The 26,617-nt window shown below is 44.9% G+C and overlaps 1 protein-coding gene across 1 annotated transcript in view; it reads right to left on the reverse strand.

Moving 5' to 3' along the window:
• Positions 1 to 26,617, reverse strand: part of FKBP6 (FKBP prolyl isomerase family member 6 (inactive)) — a 321,178-nt gene that overhangs the window by 94,407 nt on the left and 200,154 nt on the right. Inside the window, exon 6 of the mRNA XM_073616586.1 lies at positions 1,034 to 1,228. Coding sequence (XP_073472687.1) covers positions 1,034 to 1,228 — 195 coding nt within the window. The remainder of the gene's footprint in view (positions 1 to 1,033; positions 1,229 to 26,617) is intronic.

The raw sequence follows: 26,617 nt of genomic DNA on the forward strand, positions 1-26,617 counted from the left end.
TGGGGTTGCACCAGACATAGCATTTTCCCACATGCCTTTTCGCAAACTCAAAATGTGCCATTTTGTTTTTTTGCTGAAAGTAATGGCTTTCTACTGGCCACTTTAGCATAAATCCCAACTCTATGGAGCGTACAGCTTATTGTCATCCTGTGTACAGATACACCAGTCTCTGCTGTGGAACGCTGCAGCTCCTCCAGGGTTACCTTGGGTCTCTGTGCTGCCTCTCTGATTAATGCCCTCCTTGCCCAGTCCGTGAGTTTTGGTGGGCGGCAGTCTCTTGGCAGGTTTGCTGTTGTGCCATGTTCTTTCCATTTGGTTATGATAGATTTGATAGTGCTCCTAGGGATCATCAAAGATTTGGATTTTTTTTTATAACCTAACCCTGACTCGTACTTCTTAACAACATGTCCCTTACTTGTTTGGAGAGTTCCTTGGTCTTCATGGCAGTGTTTGGTTGCCTCTTGCTTAGGTGTTGCAGCCTCTGGGGCCTTTTAAAAAAGGTGTGTATATGTAATGACAGATCATGTGACACTGGGATTGCACACAGGTGGACATCATTTCACTAATTATGTGACTTCTGAAGGCAATTGGTTGCACCAGAGCTTTTTATTGGCTTCATAACAAAGGGGGTGAATACGTACTCGCATGCCAATTATCAGTTTTTTATTTCTGAAAAATAGTTATGTATATATTTTTCAAATTTTACTTCACCAACTTAGACTATTGTATTCTGATCCATCACAGATAATTCAGATTAAAAAAACATTGAACTAAAGGCTGTACTATAACAAAATAGGTAAAAAGCCAAGGGGGTGAATACTTTTGCAAGGCACTGTATGCGAGGATTTACATTCACTTTAAGACCAACATAACTCTTTTAAAGATGTAATGCACCTAAAATTCATGCCAATGCAATGCATGCCAATGCATGTGTTATAGTAGGAATGACCCCCCAATTGGATGTGACTGGTTTGATTCTCCAAAGCTATGACTCGAATACAACAAATGTAAACAATTTACAAGCCATAATTACCTGTCCGCATCGAAACAGAGCTTTAACATTCTTGTTGTCTATGACCAGAGCCTTCTCACCCCACTCTAGACTACTGCTGGGACGTTCTAACCTCAAGTATGTGAGCGCCAAATTCAAATTCACAGGTAGACGAGCTGCTTCAAGCTGTCTTCTTTCCTCCTCTGACTTTCCACAACGTGATAGACAAGAGGATGCCTACATGTGTAAAGAAATAAGAAACATTTAAATGATTTAAACTCATGTTTATAAATCAGCACCAACACTAAATCAGAGAAAGCATTTATTAGAGCGCTTTCATCTATGGAGTTGGCCAAGATTCACTTCTTACATGACAGTTAAAAAAAACAAACAAAAAAAAAAAATTATTTTAGGATTCATGTAAATTTATCTGCCATTTGGACAAGAAGCAGGCATGAAGATCCCCTAATAGTTACATAAACCCCAAAAAAATCCTGGTGGAGGTTCTAAACATTCCTCATTCTACTACAAAATGTTTCAGTTTCTTTCTTGTCCATTGAGGAACACAGTTATGCCCCGTACACACGGTCGGATTTTCCGATGGAAAATGTCCGATCGGAGCGTGTTGTCGGAAATTCCGACCGTGTGTGGGCTCCATCGGACATTTTCCATCGGATTTTCCGACACACAAAGTTGGAGAGCAGGAGATAAAATTTTCCGACAACAAAATCCGTTGTCGGAAATTCCGATCGTGTGTAAACAAATCCGACGGACAAAGTGACACGCATGCTCAGAATAAATAAAGAGATGAAAGCTATTGGCCACTGCCCCGTTTATAGTCCCGACGTACGTGTTTTACGTCACCGCGTTCAGAACAATCGGATTTTCTGACAACTTTGTGTGACCGTGTGTATGCAAGACAAGTTTGAGCCAACATCCGTCGGAAAAAATCCTAGGATTTTGTTGTCAGAATGTCCGAACAAAGTCCAACCGTGTGTACGGGGCATAAGTCTTTGACATTAAGTCATCCCCTGCAAAAAAAAAAAAAAAAAAGTAGGCCTACCTTGAAGGAGAACCCCCCTCCTTTTACCCGCATGCCTGTTTTTTGTTAGTGTCCTAGAAGGATGGACATCTTCTCTCCAGCTCTGATGTATGGCAGACTAACCTATTTTTACTAGCACCTCTTCCAAGAATTTTCTTCTTCATTCAAAGTTCGTGTTCTCTGATGACTCACTTTCTGAGGGAGTCAAGCACTAGGGACTGACCACTGACTGGATCATCAAGCAAGCTTCTTCTATACAGCATTGAGGAAGTACCCCTTCACTGCTGTTCCCATTTGCAAAGAGCCACGGAGTACTTCATCCTGTTCCTGGTGCCCATCTACAGTATCTTTAGTCAGTTCCATCATCTGAATACACTTTAGTTTCTTCAGGTATGGACAGTTCTAGTCATGCAAGACCATTTATATGCTGAGGACACCCATCTATCTCTCTGCCCCTCAGCTCACCCCATCAATCTCCTCAAGCATCACTGATTTACTAACAGACATATCAGCCTGGATGTCAAACCACTTCCTCAAACTGAATCTATCTAAAACCTAGCTCATTATATTTCCTCCCTCACGTGCCTCCTCCCCTGACTTCTCTGTCAAGATCAACGGCACATCTATCAGTCTGTCTCCACATGCCAGGGGGCTAGGGGTAACCTTAGACTCTGAACTGTCCTTTCAGGCCCACATACAATCCCTGTCCAAATAATGCCGCCTTAGCCTCCGCAACATTTCTAGAATACGCCCCTTTTTAACTGACACCACCAAGCTTCTAATTCACTCCCTGGTTATCTCTCGCCTCGACTACTGCAACTCCCTCCTCATTGGATTACCTTTACATAGACTATCCCCCCTTCAGTCCATAATGAATGCCGCTGCAAGACTCATCCACCTTACCAACCATTCAGTGTCCTCCACCCCTCTCTGCCAACCCCTCCACTGTCTTCCACTCAGCCAATGAATAAAATTCAAAGTACTAACAATAATTTACAAAGCCATCCATAACTCTGTCCCCAGCTACATCACTAACTTAGTCCCAAAATACCAACCAAGCCGCTCTCTTCGGTCATCCCAAGACCTCCTGCTCTCTAGCTCCTTTGTCACCTCCTCCCATGCTCGCCTCCAGGATTTCCTCAGAGCTTCTCCCATCCTTTGGAACTCCCTACCCCAATCTGTCCGACTGTCCCCTAATCTATCCATCTTTAGGCAATCCTTGAAAACCCTTCTCCTCAAAGAAGCTTATCCTGCTTCTAACGAACACTGTTTTACTTCCTCCATCAGCTCATTGCCCCACAGCTATTACCTTTTGTATCAATTGACCCTTCCTTTTTAGATTGTAAGCTCTGAGCAGGGCCCTCTGATTCCTCTTGTACCAAATTGTAATGTAACTAATGTCTGCCCTCATGTTGTACAGCGCTGCGCAAACTGTTGGCGCTATAAAAAAACCTGTATAATAATAATAATATATCTGAAATCACCCAATTAACTGATGACCCTGAAAGCAGAGACCACAAACACACCACGCCTTCTCCCATAGATTACCGTATATACTCGAGTATAAGTCCTTTTTTGGGGCTGAAAGTGCCCCCCTCGACTTATACTCGAGTCACCACCGTCTGCCTACATGATCAGCGTGTCATGCAGGCAGACGGCGGCCAGCGTGTGCTACATACCACTCGGCAGCCTCTCGCTGTTCAAAAGCCGCGCCTCCTCCTCGTCTGTGATAGGCAGTCAGTGTACAGCCTATCACAGACATTCTCTCATCCTCGTCACTGGTATGAGGATGAGAGAATGTCCGTGATAGGCTGACCGCTGACTGCTGGGAAATGGAGTTTTCTGCCTATCATGGACGAGGAGGAGGCACGGCTTTTGAACAGTGAATGGCCGCCGAATAGTAATAGCACACACTGATCGGTGCAGAGCGGCACACGGAGGCATGCACAGGACACAGGTAGGATGCACACAGACACAAGACACATATACATAGGACACATGACACATGCACAGGACACATGACACATGCACAGGACACAGGGAGGTATACAGCTGCAGATGGGCATTGTTGACCTTCTTTTTCCACTTACAGTAGCTGCTGCATTTCTCACCCTCGTCTTATACTCGGGTCAGTAAGACTTATACTCGAGTATATACGGTAAGTATCCAAATTACTCATGACCTTGGCAGCTTCTGAGCCATCAGCCTAAGAGACTGTCTGATTCTGAGTCGCTCCAGTCTTTGATGAACTTGCCCCTGACAAATCACAGAAAAGACACCAGATGGCTTTGAATTAAAGAGACCATTAGGCTCCTATCCATGCAGTGCACACCACTGTAGGGGCTTAACCTTTTACTTCTAGCAGTATTGTTACCAGTCTTGGATCCATTACAGCCCCCAAAGTCACAGACATTCCCACTGCACCTGCTCTTCAACACCCTGACAAACTGTATGCTTCCCTCAAGCGCCTATTAGCCTTGTATCAGTTTGAGGAGGCTTTCGTACAAAAAAATAAAAATAAAAAAAATAAATAAATAGGATTTTTTAGTCATACTTACCTGTAAAATCCTTTTCTTTGAATACATCACGGGACACAGAGTTAGGCTATTATTCATTACCAACTGGGTTATACGCCATCTCTAGGTAAATGGACACTGGTAGACAGTCTTAGACAGGAAGTCCCCCCCCCACCCTATATAACCCCTCTCATACAGGAAGTACTTCAGTTTTGTAGCAAGCACTGAATCCTCAAAAGAGGGGAGGGACCTCTGTGTCCCATGATATATTCAAAGAAAATGATTTTACATGAAAGTATGAGGAAAAAAATCCAATTTTCTTTATCATACTCACGAGACAGAGTTAGGCTATTATTCATTACCTACTGAGCAATAGCCTTGGGGGAGGGAGACACCCTGCCAAACAAAAAAAATAGGATTTTTAAAACAGCTTACCTGTAAAATCCTTTTCTTGGAGTACATCATAGGACACAGAGCCTCAAGTATTTACTTAGTGGGTTATGGGCCTACCTTCAGGTGTTGACACTGGTATAACCAATACAGGAATTTGACTCCCCTATATAACCCCTCCTCCTTCCAGGAGTACCTCAGCTTTTGTAGCCAAGCAATATAAGCAATATACTCTCACCCCATAAAACAGAGGGGCGGGAGCTCTGTGACCTATGATGTACTCCAAGAAAAGGATTTTACAGGTAAGCGGTTTTAAAAATCCTATTTTCTTCATCGTGCATCATAGGACACAGAGCCTCAAGTATTTACTTAGTGGGACGTCCCATAGCCATGCTACTTGAGGGGAGGGAGACACAACCTGTAGGGCACCCCCAGACCTTGAGAACTTATACTGCTGCCTGCAGCACACTGCGCCCGAAGGTTATATCCTCATTCGCTCACTGCACCCGAAGGTGATATCCTCATTCGCTCTTATATCCACCGGATAAAATTTTGTGAATGTATGTACTGGAGACCAAGTCGCGGCGTTGCAGATCTGAGCCATGGAGGCCTGATGACGCACTGTCCAAGAAGCACCAACCGCCCTGGTAGAGTGCGCCTTAACTTGAAAAAGGGGAATCTTTCCCTTTAAATCATAAGTTTGAATTATCACTTGCCGAATCCGCTTAGTGACAGTGGATTTTGACCCTGCCTGTCCTTTCTTAGGACCCTCTGGCAGAATAAATAAGACGTCAGTCTTACGAATCTGAGCAGTTTTCTTTAAATAGATTTTCACTGCTCTCACTACATCAAGACAATGTAGTGACCTTTCTTCTCTGGAACATGGTTTTGGGAAAAACGATGGCAGGACAATATCTTCAGATGAAAGCCTGAAACCACCTTTGGCAAAAAGCCTGGACAAGGGAGTAACACCACCCTGTCCTCATGAATAACCAAATATGGCTCTTTACAGGAAAGAGCAGCCAATTCTGAAACCCTCCTTACTGAGGATACAGCAACCAAAAATACCAGCTTTCTTGTCAAAAGGACTAAAGGAATATGCTGTATCGGTTCAAATGGCTGTTTTTGTAACACCGAGAAAACTAAATTCAGGTCCCAAGGGCTTAAGGGTGATTTAACTGGCGGATTAATCCGCATCACTCCTTGCATGAAACCCCGGACTAAAAAATGCGTAGCAAGCGGTCTCTGAAATAAAATTGACAAGGCTGAGACTTGACCCTTAATGGTACTCAGGGCCAACTTCACCTCTACGCCTAATTGTAGAAAGGCAAGAATTCTGCCTATGATATATCTCCGAGGGTGGCAACCCTTGGATTCACACCAGGAAACATAAGCTTTTCAGACTCTAATATATAGCTCTAGAAGCTGGTTTCCTAGCATTAATCAAAGTAGAGATAACTGACCTGGAAAGCCCACGTTTCTTCAGAATGTGGGTCTCAATAGCTAGGCCATTAAATTTAGCGTTCGTAAAGTAGGATGAAATATCGGCCCCTGTGATAGCAGGTCTGGCCTTAGTGGGAGGAGCCATGGACCCTCTACTGCCTTCTTTACGATCTCTTCATACCATGACCTTCTGGGCCATGCTGGTGCTACCAGTATTACCGACTTTCTTTCCAGCTTGATCCTGCAAAGAAGTCGAGGCAGCAACTGAATGGGGGGAAATGCAGTGAGAACTGATCCCAAGGGGTCACCAACACATCTGTTCCTTATGCAAGTGGGTCCCTTGTCCTGGACACAAAGTTGACTAGCTTCGTGTTGAATCTGGACGCTAGAAGGTCTACGTCCGGAGTCCCCCATCTTTGGCAAACAGCCCGAAAAATCTCGGGATGAAGAGACCATTTTCCCGGTTATAACTGCTGGCGACTTAAGTAGTCCGCCTGCCAATTCTCTACTGGCGGAATGAAAACTGCCGATAGGCATTGGAACATTCCTTTCTGCCCAAGTTAGAATCTGGTTCACCTCTCTCTGAGCTGAGAGACTTTTGGTGCCCCCTTGGTGATTGATATATGCCACAGCCGTAGCATTGTCGGATTGAATCCGGACAGGACAATTCTTTAACCTGGAGGTCCAGGTTCTCAGAGCCAGATACACTGCCCGAATCTCTAGGATGTTGATGGGTAAGGCTCTTTCGATTCCTGACCACTGTCCCTGGACAGTCGTCTTTTCTAATACTGCTCCCCAGCCTGACAGACTGGCATCTGTCGTTACTACTTTCCAGATAATCGGTCTGAAGGACTTTCCCTTCAGCAGGTTCTGAGTTAGTAACCACCAACTGAGGCTTTGGGACACTCTTGGGGACAGCCGCATTCCAAAGCTTGAATCGTCTTGTTCCAAGCAGACAGGATACTGTTTTGAAACAGTCTTGAATGGAATTGGGCATAGGGAAATGCTTTGAATGAAGCTACCATCTTTCCTAATAACCTCATGCGAAGGCGAATTGAGGGATTTCTCTTTGACCTGACCATCCGCACCAGCTCTTGTATGGCGCTGATCCTTGCGGGAGGGAAGAACACCCTTTCCTGGGCTGTGTCTATGATCAGGCCCAGATACTCCAGCCTTTTTAGTGGCTTTAAGGAGGATTTCTTTAGGTTGAGAATCCAACCCAGACTCTCCACGTAACTGCTTGTAATGGCTACATCTTGCTTCAAGCGAGCCACCGACTGGTCTATAAGCCAAGACAGTTATGCCCTGTGCCCTTAACCTGGCTAAAGGTGGGGCTAGTACTTTTGTGAATACCCGGGGTGCTGTAGCAAGCCTGAAGGTCAAGGCTACAAACTGAAAGTGCTTTTGTTCTACTTCGAACCGCAGAAACCTCTGGTGAGGAGGAAATATAGGGACATGCAGATATGCATCAATGATGTCGATGGACGCCAGAAGTTCTCCTCCTTGTAGGATGGAAATGACTGACTTGATTGACTCCATGCGAAAGGAGCGGATCTTCAGGAACTGATTTAGAGTCCGTAGATCTATAATTGGTCTGATATCCCCATTTGGCTTTGGTACCGTAAACAGGTTTGAGTAAAACCCCAAGCCTTGCTCTTGTTTGGGAATCTGTATGATCACCCCTTGAGCCAATAATGGGTCTAATGCTTGCAACAGGGATTGCTTTTTCCCTGGATACTTGGGAACGTTTGATCTCAGAAAACAAGACTGTGGAAACTCTCAAAACTCTAGCTTGTAGCCTAGAAAGACTGTGGAGAGAGTCCATTTGTCCTGAATTTCCCTTTGCCAGACCTCTGAGTATCTCAGAAGACTTCCCCCCACTTTGGTGAGGGGACATGCCTCTTCATGACGAGGCCTTGGAATTCTGTTTTGCAGACTTGCGGCCCCAGGTCTTCCTTTGTGCCTGGGCTTGACCCTGAGGCCTTCCTCTAGAGTTGGAGGAGGAGGCCGTTGCCCCTGCCTAGAGGTGGATGCACCTGGCGTGGGAAAAAAAAGTGCGTTTAAACAGAGGATGTTTATCTTTTCTTTTGACTAGCAAAAGAGTACTCTTTCTGCTGGAAATTGTTTGGATGTATTTATCCAAACTAAACGCTGAATAGTCGTTCTCCCTTAAAAGGAAAACTAGTTAGAAGGTTCTTGCAAGGCGTTTCAGCTGACCAACCCTTAACCAAAGGGTCCTTCACATGTGTACTAGTACAAGCGCAAGGCATGATGCCTGATGAATAGAATCCTTTATAGTATCTATGGCAAAGCATAATGCTATTGTTAGCTCGGCTAACTCCCGGGCCTGTTGTGTAGGAAGTTCGTTAAGAGCATCTGTGAACTGGTCCTTTAAGGACTGACAGATGCCTATAGCTGCAATTGCAGGCAGAGTTATGGTCCCTGCTAAGGAAAAAAAGGATTTTAACAGACCTTCCAACTTTTTATCTGTTGGATCTTTAAGTATATGCGCATTGTCCACTGGGCAAGTTAAACTTTTATTCACATTAGAAATCACAGCGTCAATTGCTGGAACTTTCTATCTTTTAGTGAATTTTTCCTCCATAGGATAGAGAATTGAGAATCTCTTTGGAGGAGAAAAATGCTTATCCGGATGATTCCATTCGGTATAAATAAGTTTTTATAATAAATGCGTGGACTGGAAACGCATGCAAAGGCTGTAAAGGTTTGAAGGAACCCAAGGAAGAGAACGGACCTTCAGCTAACTCTGTTAGGGGTAGCATGAAAGCGGAGCGAACCATTTCTGTAAGGCTCTGTACTTCAGACTGTGAAGTTGAAACATCAAGTATTGTTTCCTCTGCAGAGGAATAACCGGCTTGTCCTTCCTCTCGATCCTTCTAAGCCCTGCAGGGCAGAAGAAAATGCATCTTCAGTCACGTATACAGGGGCTGAAGTGTGTGAAGCAGTTGCACCACCGCTAGCGTCCAATGGCTCACCCTGGCTTGCCATGTCTAATATCTTTGGAGAGGAAGACAGTATAGAGGCATGACTGGGGTTCCCAGAGCCTGGGGGTGGCAGCTTAGGTACCTTGGTAGCTCTGGAAGACATACTATGTACAAAAGCAGAGGTACACAAAATTACTTTTTTTGCTTAACAGTTATAGCAAAACAATGTGACCATAGTAAGTTTTTAACTGCTTAGTGCAATAGTGTTTCCTGTACTGGAAATGCCTTTTTACACCCCTTACGTGCCCAGCGTTCTGGTGTCTTAGTGTGCAGACTGCCTCTCTTCAGCAAAGAGATCTCTGCAAATGAGTCTGTAATAAAGCCTCAGGTGGCCGTGATTGGCGTCCTCAGCGCCTCTCCCTCAGTCTCTGCGCCGTGTACTATGAGTGGACATTGCGCCCCGTACACAGCGCTCCATGACCTTCAAGGACACGCCCCTCAGCAATACCCGCCCCTCTCCTTAAATATGCCTAGCTCGCGCGTGCGAATGGCATGCCTGTCTGCCATTGCAGACTGAAGGGAGGGGGAGATGCTGCCGTGTGCAATACCAGAGCTGTAACACCAGGTATGTACAGACGCACCTCTGCAAAAGGAGAGGGGAGGGGGGGGGTGGGTGGGGGGCTGGGGGTTCTCTTAGCATCAATGCAGCAGAGACACAGGGAATCTTAATGCTGCTGGCAAACATGCTGCTTAAGGAACCGTGCAGCATGGGGGCCATAGTGATAAAATCCTTTTTTTTTTTCAACCTTAAAGCCTTCCCTGTTTTAGCAACTGCTGTATTTCTCTTTAAAACCTTTAAAATAGGATAAATAAATAAGAACCCCCTACGGCACACATTATTGGAGACAGAGCTTGCTGTAAAACGTGTAGTGTATATTACTCCCAAATAGGGGAGATATTTTTTAAAGGCATACAAGGTATTGGAAGGAAAAAGTCTTAGCTTCTTCCCTTACCTTGTCCTCGCTGCAGGATACTACTGAAACAGACAGATCCAGCCTTCACCCATCACGGCGGGCTGCGTTTGTAAACCTTCAAAGACCGGGTCCCTTTTTAATAGGGGTTCCATTCCTTTGGACCTGCATAGCACCCCTCAGGAACAGCTTTAGGTAATGCAGCAAAACCAAAAAGAGTCCTGGTTCCTAGGGTCCAGCTCTCAAAGAGAAGCTTACAGGCAAAACCTTGTTCTTGTCTGCGAGGCCCGGGTACCATCCTATGACCTCAGGGGCGAGGATGGATCCGGCGGAGGTTTTTTTAAATCCATCATGGATCCCTCCAGGAGCTCCTAAGAGCACATTTTCACTCGTTTTAGACACTGGTGTAAGAACTGAGGTACTCCTGGAAGGAGGAGGGGTTATATAGGGGAGTCAACTTCCTGTATTGGTTATACCAGTGTCAACACCTGAAGGTAGGCCCATAACCCACTAAGTAAATACTTGAGGCTCTGTGTCCTATGATGTACGATAAAGAAATAGCCATTAGACTTTAAACGGCAGCCTGTTGTACACTACGGCCGAAAGCCGAATCTTCGGCTGTTCTAACACCTACCTGATAAAATCTTGTGAACCTATATACTGAAGACCAGGTAGCAGCCTTACAAATCTGAGCCACAGATATCTGATGGCGAAAAGCCCAGGAGGTTCCTACACCCCTGGTAGAATGAGCTCTCACTCTGAGGGGAGGAGCCTTGTTTCAGACCATAGGCCTGACTGACCAACTAGAAAAAAACGAGAAGATGGCGCAAAAACCAACTAAGTATTACAGTGAAAGAGTCCCAAAATAGGTTGAACAACAATATTTATAAAGGAGGAGGTAAGTCAATTCAAGTGTACACTAGCAGCAGCAGCCTTGGGAGTGGAAGCACAACTCCGGAAGACAAAATGGAAAAGGAACAAGGCGCGCCAGACTAAGTGTAGTATTAAAGAACTCATTTAATAGGACAAACAAGCCAAATGGCTACTCACAAGAAGGTAATATTCAGGCATATATAAAATGGGGGGGTCCGGGGTCACTGTGCAGTCCACGGTGTAAGGAGCTGTGTTCCAGCAGACGAGATGACCAGCCGCAGGAAGTGGAGCAGCGGTGGAGCCTCTATGGATGTCCGGAAGGCTTGCTGGGCTGCACGCCATGTGATCTCTATGGCACCCAGAAGCCAGAGACCGGAACTGGAAGTGTGCGTCAGCGTGGAACGCAAGCTCCGTAAGCCGGAAGTGACATAGTGACCAATCAGATGAAACGTTTCACAGTATCCGCTGTTTCTTCAGATCTGACCGTGGACTGCACAGTGACCCTTGACCTCCCATTTTATACATACCTGAATATTACCTTCTCCTTGTGAGTAGCCATTTGGCTTGTTTGTCCTATTAAATGAGTTCTTTAATACCACACAGTCTGGCGAGCCTTGTTCCTTTTCCTGAATGACCAACTGACGGACCCAATTGGCAATGGAGGCTTTGAAAGCTGCCTGCCCCTTCTTGGGTCCTTCTGGAAAAACAAAAAAGGAGTCTGACAAGGGTAATAAGGCACACTCATTATTAGCTAGAAAGCGGTCTGACCGTTCCCACATATCAATCCCACACCAAATTAAGAAAAGGTCGGGTTGCCTACTATCTCACCCCCAAGATATTGTTCATTCCTTTAAGGAATTCTACAGTGACCTAAAAAATAATAGAGCAGAGTGGGGTCCCCCAACTCCAGTCCTCGGACCTCCTCTCTCTCAATGCGCCCATCACAGAGGAAGAACTTACGATGACTATCAAAACCCTACCCACTCAAATCCATTGCCTGGATGGTCAACCATAAGAGTACTAAAAATCCTTCCTCTGTTGCTTCCGCACATGTGTAAACTCTTCAATACTTTCCTTCAGCAAACTCCCATTCCAATTGACATGCAGAGATCCTTTCTCACCCTGATCCTAAAACCAGACAAGCACTCTTCCCTATGTGCCAGTTATAGGTCCATAGCCCTTTTGAACCCTGACCTAAAAATATTTACTAAACTTCTCTCAATCTGTCTGAACGCAGCATTACCCTCCCTGATTCATAAAGATCGTGTAGGCTTTGCTCCTCTCCATCAAGCGGGAGATAACACCAGAAAGGCCATAGATTTGATTGATGTGGCAAACAGCTAGGAGTTCCTGATATTAAGCCTGGACGCAGAGAAGGCTTTTGACCGTCTTGGTTGGCCTTTCCTGACGCCCACGCTGCGCCGCATGGGTTTTAATGGGCCCTTACTGCGTGCAATCCAAAACCTTTACACCAACCCTATGTCCCAAGTGAAAATCCCTTTTGCCCTCTCATCCTCTTTTCCAGTTACTAAATGGTACCCGCCAAGGATGTCCGCTTTTCCCCCCTATCATTTGCAATATGTGTTGAACCTTTGGCAGCATCTATTCATAGGAATCCGGACATTCGGGGCATATCGCTTAGAGGAAGGGAATTTAAAATTCTGTTTGTGGATGATATTATACTCACTTTGACCCAGCCTAGGATCTCCCTACCGAATTTACATGCTGAGCTTGACAAATATTGGCAATAAATGCATCTAAGTTAGAGGCCCTTCCAATATTCCTGAGGAAGAAGTTCACCAATTAAAAAGACCCGTTTCCCCTATAACTGGAAACTTACTGTCCTGAAATACCCGGGATTTACATTACCCTGACCTTTACCACCTTGTACCAAGCAAGCTTCCCCCATTTAGATCAATTAGGGAACTGGTGCAAAATGTGGAAGAACCATTCATATTTCTCATCTGGGGCGTATTGCCTCTGTCAAAATGGCCATCCTTCCTAAGCTTTTGTACCTGTTCCAAACACTATCTGTTCCTGTCCCTTACGAACACCTGCAAAAACTACAAGCTGACTTAATACACTATGTTTGGAACTATAAGAGACAAAAGAATATGTTTATCAGTATTAATGGCGTCGCGCAACGATGGGAGTCTAGCGTTCCCCAACTGCATAAAATATTACCAAGCGGCCCAACTACGCGCAAATCTCCTGGTTTCCCCAACGCTTCTATAATAAATGGACGGAAATTTTAAAAATTTGGTTGGCGCCTGTACATGCGAACAGCTTACTCTGGAATGCAAATGCGGAGGTAGACTCTAGTCGATTGTTGGGGTCCATGTCCCAGCTTCGGCTGCTTTGGTGCAAGTTGTCACGTGAACATGAGCTCAAACCTGAAACATTACTGCTGACCTCCTTCCTCTGCAACCCTAAGGTGCCCAATAGCCTCACCCATCATCGCCCTGGGCGTCACGGAATTTATTCCACTTTGAACACTTGGTAGACCCTAGTTCCCTGCAAATTGCTGCCATTTCCCGAACTTTTGGATAAATATGATCTACCTAGCCAGGTGTTTTACGGATACCTGCAGATTCACCACTATGCCCAATCTATAGCTCTAAACTTACAATTTTCCACACCATCCCTTTTTGAACGCATTATATTGGAGGGCTCCCTGCACAGGGGTCTAATCTGCAATATTTAATCGGATACTAAATGCTTACTCCCTACCAGACCAGGGTAAACATGCTTACATGCTTCTTTGGGAAAGGGTACTTGGTGAAGAAATTCCCATGAAAACGTGGCAGGCAATCTGGACTCAGGCAGCCAAGAGTTCTTTGTGTACTCTCTATAAGGAAAATGCTTATAAAATTCTCTACTTCTGGTACCTGACTCCGGATGTGCTCCATGTCATTTACCCCTCTAGTTCTGATGCTGGCGCTGCCAGGGAGATAAAGGCACCCTTTTCCACATTTATTGGAGCTGTCCTTTAATAGTGCCATTCTGGCATTCAACGTAGCAACTACTGCCTCGCCTCTTTGAGATGCCAGTACCTACGACACCGAAATTCTTCCTACTAGGCCTCTCCCCATTGAAAATAGCCAAACCCTATAAGAAGCTACTTAGACAAATCCTTAAAGCCGCTTGCTGCCTTGTCGCCCTCAACTGGAAGAGTCCACCTTCCCCAGATGCCCTGTATGCTAGGGTCAAGGATGTGGAGCTCATGGAGAAAATTACCGCTAGAATACGGGATAGACTGGAAGACCACGATAAGGTCTGGGAGCTGTGGCATCTCCGGGAGGACCCGCCTTGAACCTGTGGAGGAGCTAATGTGATGACCCTCTACTTTTCCTTTTCTTCCCTATTTTCTTCTTTCTCCCTCTTCATATTAACCCCTTTACTCTCAATGCCTTTTTTTAGGTCATGTCAGATTTCCTATTTCACTTAGAATTGTTCTAATGTTCCAGCAGAGATATTATATAACTCTAAACTATGTTATTTGCAGTTGATATTTCCATGTTTCTCTTACAATGCCATTACTGCCGATTAAACGTATAGGTGAACTTTCCTTTCTCATTGCTATTTTGAACATTCACACATTGGTTTCTTTTTATGTATTTTTCTCTTCTGTGATAACTAATAAAGCTGTGTTTTTTGTTTTTTTTCAAATGAGTCTGATTCTCGGATCTCCGCAGATCTAGACAAAATGACAATGTCCAAGGAATGCAGTCGTGTCTTCTGCCGAACGAGGCTGAGAGAAAGAAGGCAAAACAATGTCATGATTTAAATGAAAGGCTGACACCACCTTTGGCAAGAAGGATGGAACAGGACACAACACCACCTTGTCTTGGTGAAGGATTAGGTATGGTTCCTTACATGAAAGGGACGCCAATTCCGACACCCTGCTAGCCAAGGTGATGGCCATCAGGTATGCTAGCTTGCGTGACAGCAAGACTAATGGAATATCCTTGATAGGATCAAATGGTTGTTTCTGTTCCCAAGGACACATAGGTGACCTAATGGTGGGACGCAAACGAGTTGCCCCCTGCATAAAATGTTTAGACCAGCGAATGGGAGGCTAAAGGCCTTTGGAAGAATACCGACAGGGCAAAAATCTGACCTCCGATTGTACTCAAAGCCAATCTGATTTCCACAGCCGACTGTAGAAAAGGGAATTCTCCCAATCACGTATTTCCATGGATGCCGATTTCTGGCTTCACACCAAGCAATACAAGTCTTCCAGACCTTATAATAGATCTTCCTAGTGACCACTTTCCTAGCATTCACTAGGGTAGACACCACTGGTCCCAAGATGCCACGATCCTTCAGCACCCTGGTTTCAATAGCCATGGCGTCAAATTTAGAGACTGTAAATTGGGGTGGAATATAGGACCTTGAGACAGTAGATCGGGGCGGCGAGGAAGGGTCCATGGCCCGTCTATTGTCAATCTCACGATCTCTGAGAACCAGGGCCTTCTGGGACAGGCTGGTGCCACCAGAATGACTTGAATCTCCTCTCTCCAAATCCTGTGCAACAAATGTGGAAGGAGAGGGATCGGGGGGAAGGCATAAACCAGGGATCCCTTGTTCGGGACACAAACTGATGTAGCTTGTTGTTGAACCTGGATGCCAAAAGATCAACATCTGGCCATCCCCAACGCTGGCAAATTTCCTGGAACACCATCGGGTGTAGAGACCATTCCCCCCTGGCATATCTGCTGGTGGCTGAGATAATCTGCCTTCCAGTTCTCTACCTCCAGGGCATGGACCGCTAATAGAACCAGCGCGTGTCTTCTGCCCAGGCTAGTATGTGGTTCGCCTCCTACAGAGCTGAACGCCCTGGTGGTTTATATAGGCCACTGCAGTGGCATTGTCGGACTGAACCCCGATAAGGCAATCCTGAAGCTCCACCATCCAGCTCGCAACTCCAGGATGTTGATGGGCAGGCTCTGTTCTGCCCTTGACCATCTCCCCTGGGCTGTGAGCCCCTCTAGGGTCACTCCCCAGCCCGAGAGACTGGCGTCTGTAGTCAGTACTCTCCAAGACACCGGGAGGAAGAATATTCCCTTTCGCAGGTTCTGATACTGCAACCACCAGCTTAGGCTCAAGCGCGCTCGAGGAGAGAAGAACATGGGATAATCCAGGGCTTGCCCTCTCTTGTTCCAAGCCGACAAGATGTCCTGTTGTATAGGCCTGGAATGGAATTGGGCATAAGGCACTGCCTCGAAGAATGACACCATCCTTCCTAGAAAACTCACACAGAGCCGAATAGAGGGTGGCCTGGTGCCCCTTATCTGATGCACCTGATCCTTCAGGACACAGATCCTTATGGGTGGCAAAAATACTCTTGCCTGGACCGTTATCTAGGATCAGACCTAAATACTTCAGATTTTGAGCTTGTCTCAAGGCTGACTTTTTGGTATTTATGACCCAGCCCAAGTTTTCTAAATACCGCACTATGCAAGCTATGCTCTGTTCTAGAGCCTGTAGTGATCTCTGAGTAGGTCGTCCAGGTATCAGAGCACCAAGATTCCCCGGGCCCTTAACCACCTCGCGCCTGCACTTTAGCTGAATGACGGCTACAGCACTGGCCTTAATTGCCAGGAGGGCGTCAATAGACGCCCTCCCCTTTGCACGCTCCTCGCGAATGCGCATCGGGAAAATTTGTGATGGCCGTGTCCCTTGAATCACAGAACGCGGTAAAATAGCCAATCACAGCGGCCATTTACCACGTGATCAGCATGTCTAATGAGAGATGATCTTAAATGTAAATGTAAACATATGAGCTCATCTCTCATTGACAGCTCTCCCTCCTCACACAGAGACCGCGCGTGAGGAGGGAGAGCTTCTGTGCTGTAGTGAGTGATTTCTTTTATACACCAGTGCACATCTGTGCCATCAGTGCCCATCTGTGGCACCTCATCAGGGCACATCTGTGCCATCAGTGCACATCTTTGCCACCAGTCATCAGTGCACACCTGTTCCATTAATGCACACTTGTGCCATCACTGCACATCTGTGCCAGTGGGCTTTCACCTCAGCTCCAAAAGGGTTAGGACCCATGCCAGCCTTCCCCATGCCCTTCAGAACCCACTTTGTGGCTTTCTCCTAATTCAGGAGAAACGAACATTCCCCCTTTCACTGCCTAGCCAGGAGTCCAAGTGAACATGGAGAATTTTTCCCCAATCGATTTATTTGATTTAATTTTTACAGAGGACATGCTAGCATCAATTGTGGCCCAATGCAACCTGTAACCACAACAATGTATTTTAACCGCTTAACAACCGGCCCATAGCCAAATGACGGCTACAGGGCGGTTGTTTAACTCTGGGAGGACGTCCAGGGACGTCCTCCCAGAATTCTGCTCTCGCGCGCCCCCTAGGGCGCGCACTCGAGAGCATCCGTGACCGCCGGGTCCTCTGGACCCGGCGCATCACAGATCCCGGTAAATGGCCGCTGATCGCGGCCGTTTACCATGTGATCGCTCCGTCAAATGACGGAGCGATCACATGTAAACAGACCGGCGTCATCTGATGACGCCGGTTCCTCTCCTCCCCGCCTGTGTACCGATCGGTACGCTGTGAGCGGGGAGGGGGATGGATGGATGGCTGCAGCGTTGTGGGCTGCATGTGTAGTGCCCACAGCGCTGCACAGAGACATCCATCCATCCATGCTCAGCCATCCCCACTACTATGCATGCCCTGCAATGCCCCACAGTACTCTGGTATGCCCCACAATACCCCTGCAATACTCTGCCATACCCTGCAATACCCCTGCAATACTCTGCCATACCCTGCAATACCCCTGCAATACTCTGCCATACCCTGCAATACCCCGCCATACTCCGCAATACTCTGCTATACCCTGCAATACCCTGCCATACCCTGCAATATCCCGCCATACTCCGCAATACCCCGCCATACTCCGCAATACTCTGCCATACCCTGCAATATCCCGCCATACTCCGCAATACCCCGCCATACTCCGCAATACTCTGTCATACCCTGCAATATCCCGCCATACTCCGCAATACCCCGCCATACTCCGCAATACTCTGTCATACCCTGGAATACCCCGCAATACTCTGCCATACCCTGGAATACCCCGCAATACTCTGCCATACCCTGGAATACCCCGCAATACTCTGCCATACCCTGGAATACCCCGCAATACTCTGCCATACCCTGGAATACCCCGCAATACTCTGCCATACCCCGCAATACTCTGCCATACCCTGCAATACCCTGAAATACCCCGCAATACACTGCCATACCCTGCAATACCCCGCAATATCCCGCAATACTCTGCCATACCCCGCGATACCCAGCCATACTCAGTGATACCCAGCCATACTCTGCAATACTCTGTGATACCCAGCCATACTCTGCAATACTCAGTGATACCCAGCCATACTCTGCAAAACTCAGTGATACCCAGCCATACTCTGCAATACTCAGTGATACCCAGCCATACTCTGCCATACCCAGCCATGCTCTGCAATACCCCGCAAAAATCTGCAATACTCTGCCATAACCTGCAATACTCTGCAATACCCCGCAATACCCAGCCATACTCTGCAATACTCGGTGATACCCAGTCATACTCTGCCATACCCAGTCATACTCGGCGATACCCAGTCATACTCGGCGATACACTGCAATACCCAGCCATGCTCAGCCATACCCGGCCATGCTCAGCCATGCTCAGCCATACTCTGCCATACCCAGTCATACTCGGCGATACTCTGCAATACCCAGCCATGCTCAGCCATACTCGGCCATACTCGGCCATGCTCAGCCATACTCGGCCATGCTCAGCCATACCCAGCCATGCTCAGCCATACCCAGCCATGCTCAGCCATACCCAGCCATGCTCAGCCATACCCAGCCATGCTCAGCCATACCCAGCCATGCTCAGCCATACCCAGCCATGCTCAGCCATACTCTGCCTCTGTATGTGGCCAGGCTGTGGAGGTCTCACACATGGGGTATCGCCGTACTCAGGAGGAGTAGGAGAATCTATTTTGGGGTGTCATTTTTGATATGTACATGCTATGTGTTATAAATATTGTATAAATGGACAACTTTGTGTTAAAAAAAAAAAGCGTTTTAACCACTTCTGGCCTTCCGTCATACGACGTCCTTGACTTTGTGCGGAGATATCTGAATGATGGGTGCAGCTACAGGCATCATTCAGATATCATCTTTTTCAGCCGGCGATTCCCTACACCATAAGAACAATCATAGCGGCTGTTACACTGCTTGATCGTTCTTACGGGAGGCGAGAGGGGACGTCCCCCCCTCCCGCCGCCCTCCGGTGCTTCTACCGACTCACCGCTACGATCGATGCCAGGATCTTTTTTTTTTTTTTTTTTTTTAATTTCAGGCACAGCCTAGAGGTGAGATGTGGGGTCTTATTGACCCCATATCTCACTGTAAAGAGGACCTGTCATGCCATATTCCTATTACAAGGGATGTTTACATTCCTTGTAATAGGAATAAAAGTGATCAAAAAATTTTTTTTTGGGAAAAAAGTGTCAAACTAAAATAAATAAAGTAAAATGAACAATAAAAAAAAAAAAAAAAATTTTTTTAAAGCGCCCCTGTCCGTGTGCTCGCATGCAGAAGCGAACGCATACGTAAGTCCCGCCCACATATGAAAACGGTGTTCAAACCACACATGTGAGGTATCGCTGCGATCGGTAGAGCGAGAGCAATAATTTTGGCCCTAGACCTCCTCTGTAACTCAAAATTTGTAACCAGTAAAAAATTTTAAAGCGTCGCCTATGGGGATTTTTAAGTGGCGAAGTTTGGCGTCATTCCACAAGCGTGTGCAATTTTGAAAGGTGACATGTTAGGTATCTATTTACTAGGCGTAACTTCATCTTTCATATTATGCAAAAACATTGGGCTAACCTTACTGTTTTGTTTTTTTTTAAAGCAAAAAACATTTTTTTTTCCAAAAAAAACGCGTTCGAAAAATTGCTGCGCAAATATCGTGCGAGATAAAAAGTTGCAATGACCGCTATTGTATTCTCTAGGGTCTTTGCTAAAAAAACATATATAATGTTTTGGGGTTCTATGTAATTTTCTAGCAAATAAATGATGATTTTTACATGTAGGAGAGAAATGTCAGAATTGGCATGGGTGCTCCAGAATGCCTGAAGGTGCTCCCCTGCATGTTGGGCCTCTGTATGTGGCCACGCTGTGTAAAAGTCTCACACATGTGGTATCGCCATACTCAGGAGTAATAGCAGAATGTGTTTTGGGGTGTAATTTGTGGTATGCATATGCTGTGTGTGAGAAATAACCTGCTAATATGACAATTTTGTGAAAAAAAAAAAAAAGAAAAAAAAAAAACTCGATTTTGCAAAGAATTGTGGGAAAAAATGACAACTTCAAAAAACTCACCATGCATCTTTCTAAATACCTTGGAATGTCTTCTTTCCAAAAAGGGGTAATTTGGGGGGTATTTGTACTTTTCTGGCATGTTAGGGTCTCAAGAAATGAGATAGGCCGTCAGTACTTCAGGTGTGATCAATTTTTAGATATTGGCACCATAGCTTGTGGACGCTATAACTTTCACAAAGACCAAATAATATACACTAATTTGGGTTATTTTTACCAAAGATATGTAGCGGTATAAATTTTGGCCAAAATATATGAAGAAAAATTACTAATTTTCAAAATTTTATAACAGAAACGAAGAAAAATTAATTTTTTTACAGATTTTTCGGTCTTTTTTCTTTTATAGCGCAAAAAATAAAGAACCCAGCGGTGATTAAATACCACCAAAAGAAAGCTCTATTTGTGTGAAAAAAAGGACAAAAAATTCATATAGATACAGTGTTGCATGACTGAGTAATTGTCATTCAAAATGTGAGAGCACCAAAAGCTGAAAATTGGTCTGGTTATTAAGGGGGTTTAAGTGCCCAGTGGTCAAGTGGTTAAGTAACCCTATTATTAAGTAACATCCTATTATTCCCGCACCTATGAGTGGAGAGACCTAACGGTGGAGGAGTTTAAGAATTTTTTTGGGCCTCACATTCTGTATGGGACTCACCAAAAAAAAAAGAATTCTGTTCCTATTGGTCAACCCACCCCATCCATCACATGCTGATCTTCTCTGCGGTAATGCCCAGAACCAGATATCTTATGATTATGAGGTTCCTACATTTCAATGACAATACCCAGTGCCCTCCCCGAAATGACCTAAATTATGTCAAGCTTTACAAAATTCGGCCACTTCTAAATAATTTTTCTGAAAAATTCCCCCAGTGGTTTACCTCGGACCAACACGTGTGGATGAGTTAGTTGAAAAATTTAGCGGCAGGCTGGGGATCAAGCAATTTATCCCCAGCAAAAGGGCCCGCTAAGGGGTGAAAGTGTATAAATTATGTGTCCGAGCCACAGGGTACACATATGCCTTCATAGTGTATGAAGGGAAGGACACCCAGCTGCATCCCCCCCCAATTGCCCAGACTACTTAGAATCAAGCGGGAAAGTTGTTTGGGGCCTCACATACCCACTACTGGAGAAAGGCTATCACTTGTATGTAGATAACTTCTACACGAGTCAGCCCCTGTTCCACAACCTTCACCAGAGGATAACGCCAGCATGTGGCACCGTGAAAAAGAACAGGAAGGGCTTTCCTCAAAGGCCTGTCAATATGAGGTTAAGACAGGGGGAGATGGAGAGTTTGCGAAACAAGTGAAGTGGAGAGACAGAAGAGATGTCTACATGCTGTCTTCCATTCACAATAACACCTATGTGGAAATCCCCAGAAGGAATGGCCCTATCTAAAAGCCAACATGTGTCCACGAATACAATTTGTTCATGGGGGGGGGTCATCTTTCCGGGGGTGGGGGGGCGAGTCGACTTCAATGACCGAATGCTCGAACCCTACCTTGCCACAAGACGAACATACCATTGGTATAATAAAAGTATCAATTTATTTTTTTCATTTGGCCATATACAACTCTTATATAATTTAACACAACTCCACCGAAAGCCCCCCTTAGCTACCAGGAGGAAATTATCACTGCCCTTATATTTCCAAACGCTCCACCAGAAAATATTCAATTCGATGTTCTTAGTAGACTCTCCGAATGCCATTTTCCTGATCATCCCTTCCAGACCAACAGGTCAAAGACGTTAGAAAAAAATTTAAGGTGTGTACCAGTGGAGGAGTTAGAAGAGACGCGTCTTATTATTGTTCCCAGTGTCCTTCCCAACCAGGCCTCTTCATAGGTGACTGTTTCCGACGTAACCATACTTCAGTAAATGATTAGTGAAGTATAGTAAACGTAATCCTCAGTTCCTGCCATTTACCTTCACACCCCTTATGCCACTGCTTGCTCCGGAACTGACCCTGACTTGTCATTCAACCACGCTTTTGCCTACCGCTTCTGTACATACCTCTCCCTGATCTGGAACTGACCCTGAACTGATATTCGACCATGCTTCTGCCTACCGCTTCTGTACATACCTCTGCCTGATCTGGAACTGACTCTGGACTGTTTGACCATGTTTTTTGCCTGCCTCTTGGACCGATCTTTTACCCTGTTACTGGTGTGGTGGGATTCATAACACAGGGGTCTCACATATGCGAGGGGCTCCAGAATTGTTTTTATGGATGAAGAAACCTATTTTTTTGTTTTCTCACTCCTAGATTAGGGTCTGGAGACCAGAGGCTTCAAAGGAGATTTGGGTGGGAGAAGCCTCTACCCCTGTCCCCCTTCTGTCCTGAAGGAGGCCTTACTTCTGCCCACTGCATGAAGGACTAACTGCCATCATGCCTCTGCCTATCGCATGAAATGACCACACCACATGGACTATGTTCCTGACTACTACCAGGACCAATATTTTGCCACTGCTGACAATATCTCTGCCTGCATTGACCCTGGACTGTATATGGACAGTATCCCTGCCTGCTGCCTGTACCGACTATAGACAGTAATCCTGCCTGTTGCCTGGACAATTGTGTTCACTGTTGCTGACCAAGTCCCTGCCTGCCTGCTGCCTGGACCAGTGCTATCCTCCTGTTGACAACTGCGCTACTAAAACCACAGGTAAACTTTTGTTTACCCTTTGTTTAGCCTGGCCAGGCTATGTAAAAGTCTCACACATGTGGTATCGCCATACTCAGGAGTAGCAGAATGTATTTTGGGGTGGCATTTTTGCTAGGTGTTAGAAATATCTTATAAATGGACAAAAATGTGTAATTAAAAAAAAAAAAATGCTTTTACATTTTTTTTTCCCACATTTTCAAAAAACTTCTGGGAAAAAAAAATTAACCGTTCAAAAGACTCATTATGCCTAGTTGGGGTGTTTGCTTTACATAATTGGCTAATTTTGTGGGAGTTTCCATTGTCCCGGTGCTCCAGGGCCTTCAAAAGTGTAATAGGTAGTCAACAAGCTAAATGTGCAATTTATGCTCCTAGAACACTAGAACACCTGATGGTGCTCCCTACATGTTGGGCCTTCTCTATGTGGCTAGGCTGTGAAAGTGTCCCAAACATGTGGTATTGTCATACTCAGGAGAAGCAGAATGTATTTTGGGGTGTCATTTGTGGTATGCACATGCCATGAGGTGAAAAATAACCCATTACGACAACAATTTTGTGAGAAAAAAAAAAATCTTCATTTTGCAAAGAATTGTAGGAAAAAATGAGGACTTCAAAAAAAAAAAAAAAAAAAAAACCTCACCATGCCTCTTACATGCCTTGGAATGTCTACTTTCCAAAAAGGGGTCATTTGGGGGGCATTTGTACTTTTCTGGCTTGTTAGGGGCTCAAGAAATGAGATAGGCCGCCAGTACCTCAGGTGTGATCATTTTTTTATGATTTGCACCATGGCTTGAACCTCTGAGGGGGAGCCCCCCGCAATTCCAGCTTGTAACTGCGGGATACTGTTAAGGTGACCCACTTGTCCTAAACCCCTGTTCTCCAAATGTCCGCAAAGGGCAGTAGCCTTTTCACCACCCAATCAAGTGGGGGTGTTACCTCAAAAAGAAGAGCTTGGTGCCGGATTTAGAAGAGTTTTGGACCCAGGGATACTTCTGGCTCTGGGGCCTGCCTCTTGCTTTAGCGCCCTGTTGGCAGGGAAACTGCCTTGGCGCTAAGACACCTGAGGAAGCAGTCCCTGAGGTTTTAAACAAGGGATGCCTGGTCTTTTTCTTCTCACTTCCTTTTTGATTATGGGACAGGAAGTGAAGGGAACTCTCTGCAATGGGGCACAGATGGCAAAAAAAAATAATATGACAGGATAGAAACCGCCCTTGCTCTATCCAAAATGAAAAAAAAAAAAAAAACCTTTTGCCTATAGTTCTACTTTAAGTCATAACACAGGTGTACAAGTTATGTAACACAAGATGATAATAGAAACTTGAGACAGCAGGTTACATTTTCATTATATTTTGTGATAAGGTAAAGGAAGAAAGGGGAGGGAGGTGAGGAGGGGGAAGAAACAAGGAGGTACAAGTAACAAGAAAACAAACTACTACTGAGCTGTGTGAATTAGAGAACAAAGATCACATTGCAGCACCCTACCATACTAAAAGTATTTATAAATCTTTTGTAAAGGTTTCCTAATTTTCTTTAAATATTTTGATTCATTCATATGTATGTAGTAGTCCGATATCAATATGTATCATCTGTATTGGATAACCGAGTCCACAAGCACCAGTTAAATTTATTGGGGCATCACTTGGCCTCATAACTAATGTAGAAACATGGGTCTATAATTATTTTTACTTCCAAGGACATCATACTTAGTATTTAGGAACTTTTGTATTCTTAAAAAGCACTAGTTGGACATTAACTGCAGTACTAGGAATAGGTAATTTATCATCTGTTTTGTCACCATAAAACCTACCTTGAAGGGTCCCTGAAGAGGTTTAGGTTAGTATGGCCACCTGACTGATGTAAAGCAGTAAGCCCTGGACTCATTGTCATTTCTACCACCTCCTAGAAGCATTGTAATAGATGTTCCTGAGGGAGTTGACTTCAAAAGAATGTAAGCACAGCTGAGACTACCTGTCTTTTATATCAGCTGGTGACCTAAACCGACCAGTGTCTTGAGTGCCACCCGTTGACTGAAAGTGGCGAAGTCTAAAGATACGTGAAAGGGAGTGTCTCTACTTGGATGGGTGGGGGAAAATAAAAATAAAAAATGGATAAAGTGCTGGCTTCTGCAAGAGTATATAAAAAAAAAAGCAAGATACAGACATGCTCTGAGCACAAGATTGTCTGTGTAACGTGCCTCCACCATTTCTTAATCTGTAACTTTCTCTTTCTGTAATGGTCTCTGTCCATTGGCAACACTTTGTAATTTATTTGTAAAATCACTGCTTTTAAAGTATTACCAGCTACTTTATTTTGTTTTATTTGATTAATATAAAAATTCCACATGCGGCGCTAATAAAAACCAACAGTCTGAAATATTAAAAGAGGAAAAGATGATAATCCCTTCACCAGATTTCACTGTGTATAGGGAAGCACACCACACCACATGAGAAACAAATCTGCTTACCAGATATCAGCAAGTGATAGGCATTGATTAACCCTTTCATGACTAAGCCTATTTTTGAAATTTGGTGTTTACAAGTTAAAATCCGTATTTTTTGCTAGAAAATTACTTAGAGTTCCCAAACATTATATATATTTTTTTTTAGCAGAGAATCTAGAGAATAAAATGGCGATTGTTGCAATATTTTTTATCACACGGTATTTGTGCAGCGGTGTTTTAAACGCAAATTTTTGGAAAAGGAACACTTTCATGAATTTTAAAAAATCCAAACAGTAAAGTTACCCCAATTTTTTTTTATAATGTGAAAGATGATGTTACGCCAAGTAAATAGATACCAAACATGTCACCCTTTATAATTGCACGCACTCGTGGAATGGCGACAAACTACGGTACCTATGAATTTCCATAGGCGACGCTTTAAATTTTTTTTACGGTTACCAGGTTTGAGTTACAGAGGAGGTCTAGGGCTAGAATTATTGCTCTCGCTCTGACGATCGCGGCGATACCTCACATGTGTGATTTGAACACCGTTTACATATGCGGGCACGACTTCCATATGCATTTTCTTCGCTGCGCGAGCTCGCGGGGACAGGGGCACTTTAAAAAAAAAAAATTTTTTTTTAATTTATTTTATTTATTTTTTTACTTTATAAATTGTGTTTAAAAAAAAAATTTTTTTTTTTACTTTTATTGCTGTCACAAGGAATGTAAACATCCCTTGTGACAGTAATAGGTGGTGACAGGTACTCTTTATGGAGGGATGGGGGGTCTAAAAGACCCCCCCCATCCCTCCTTTGCACTTCAAAGTATTCAGATCGCCGAAAACGGCGATTCTGAATACTGTGTATTTTTTTAAATTCGGCGCCATTGGCAGCCGAGTAAACAGGAAGTGACGTCATGACGTCGCTTCCGTGTTTA

The sequence above is a fragment of the Aquarana catesbeiana genome, linkage group LG02, assembly GCF_042186555.1.
Source record: "Aquarana catesbeiana isolate 2022-GZ linkage group LG02, ASM4218655v1, whole genome shotgun sequence".
NCBI classification, from domain to species: Eukaryota; Metazoa; Chordata; class Amphibia; order Anura; family Ranidae; genus Aquarana; species Aquarana catesbeiana.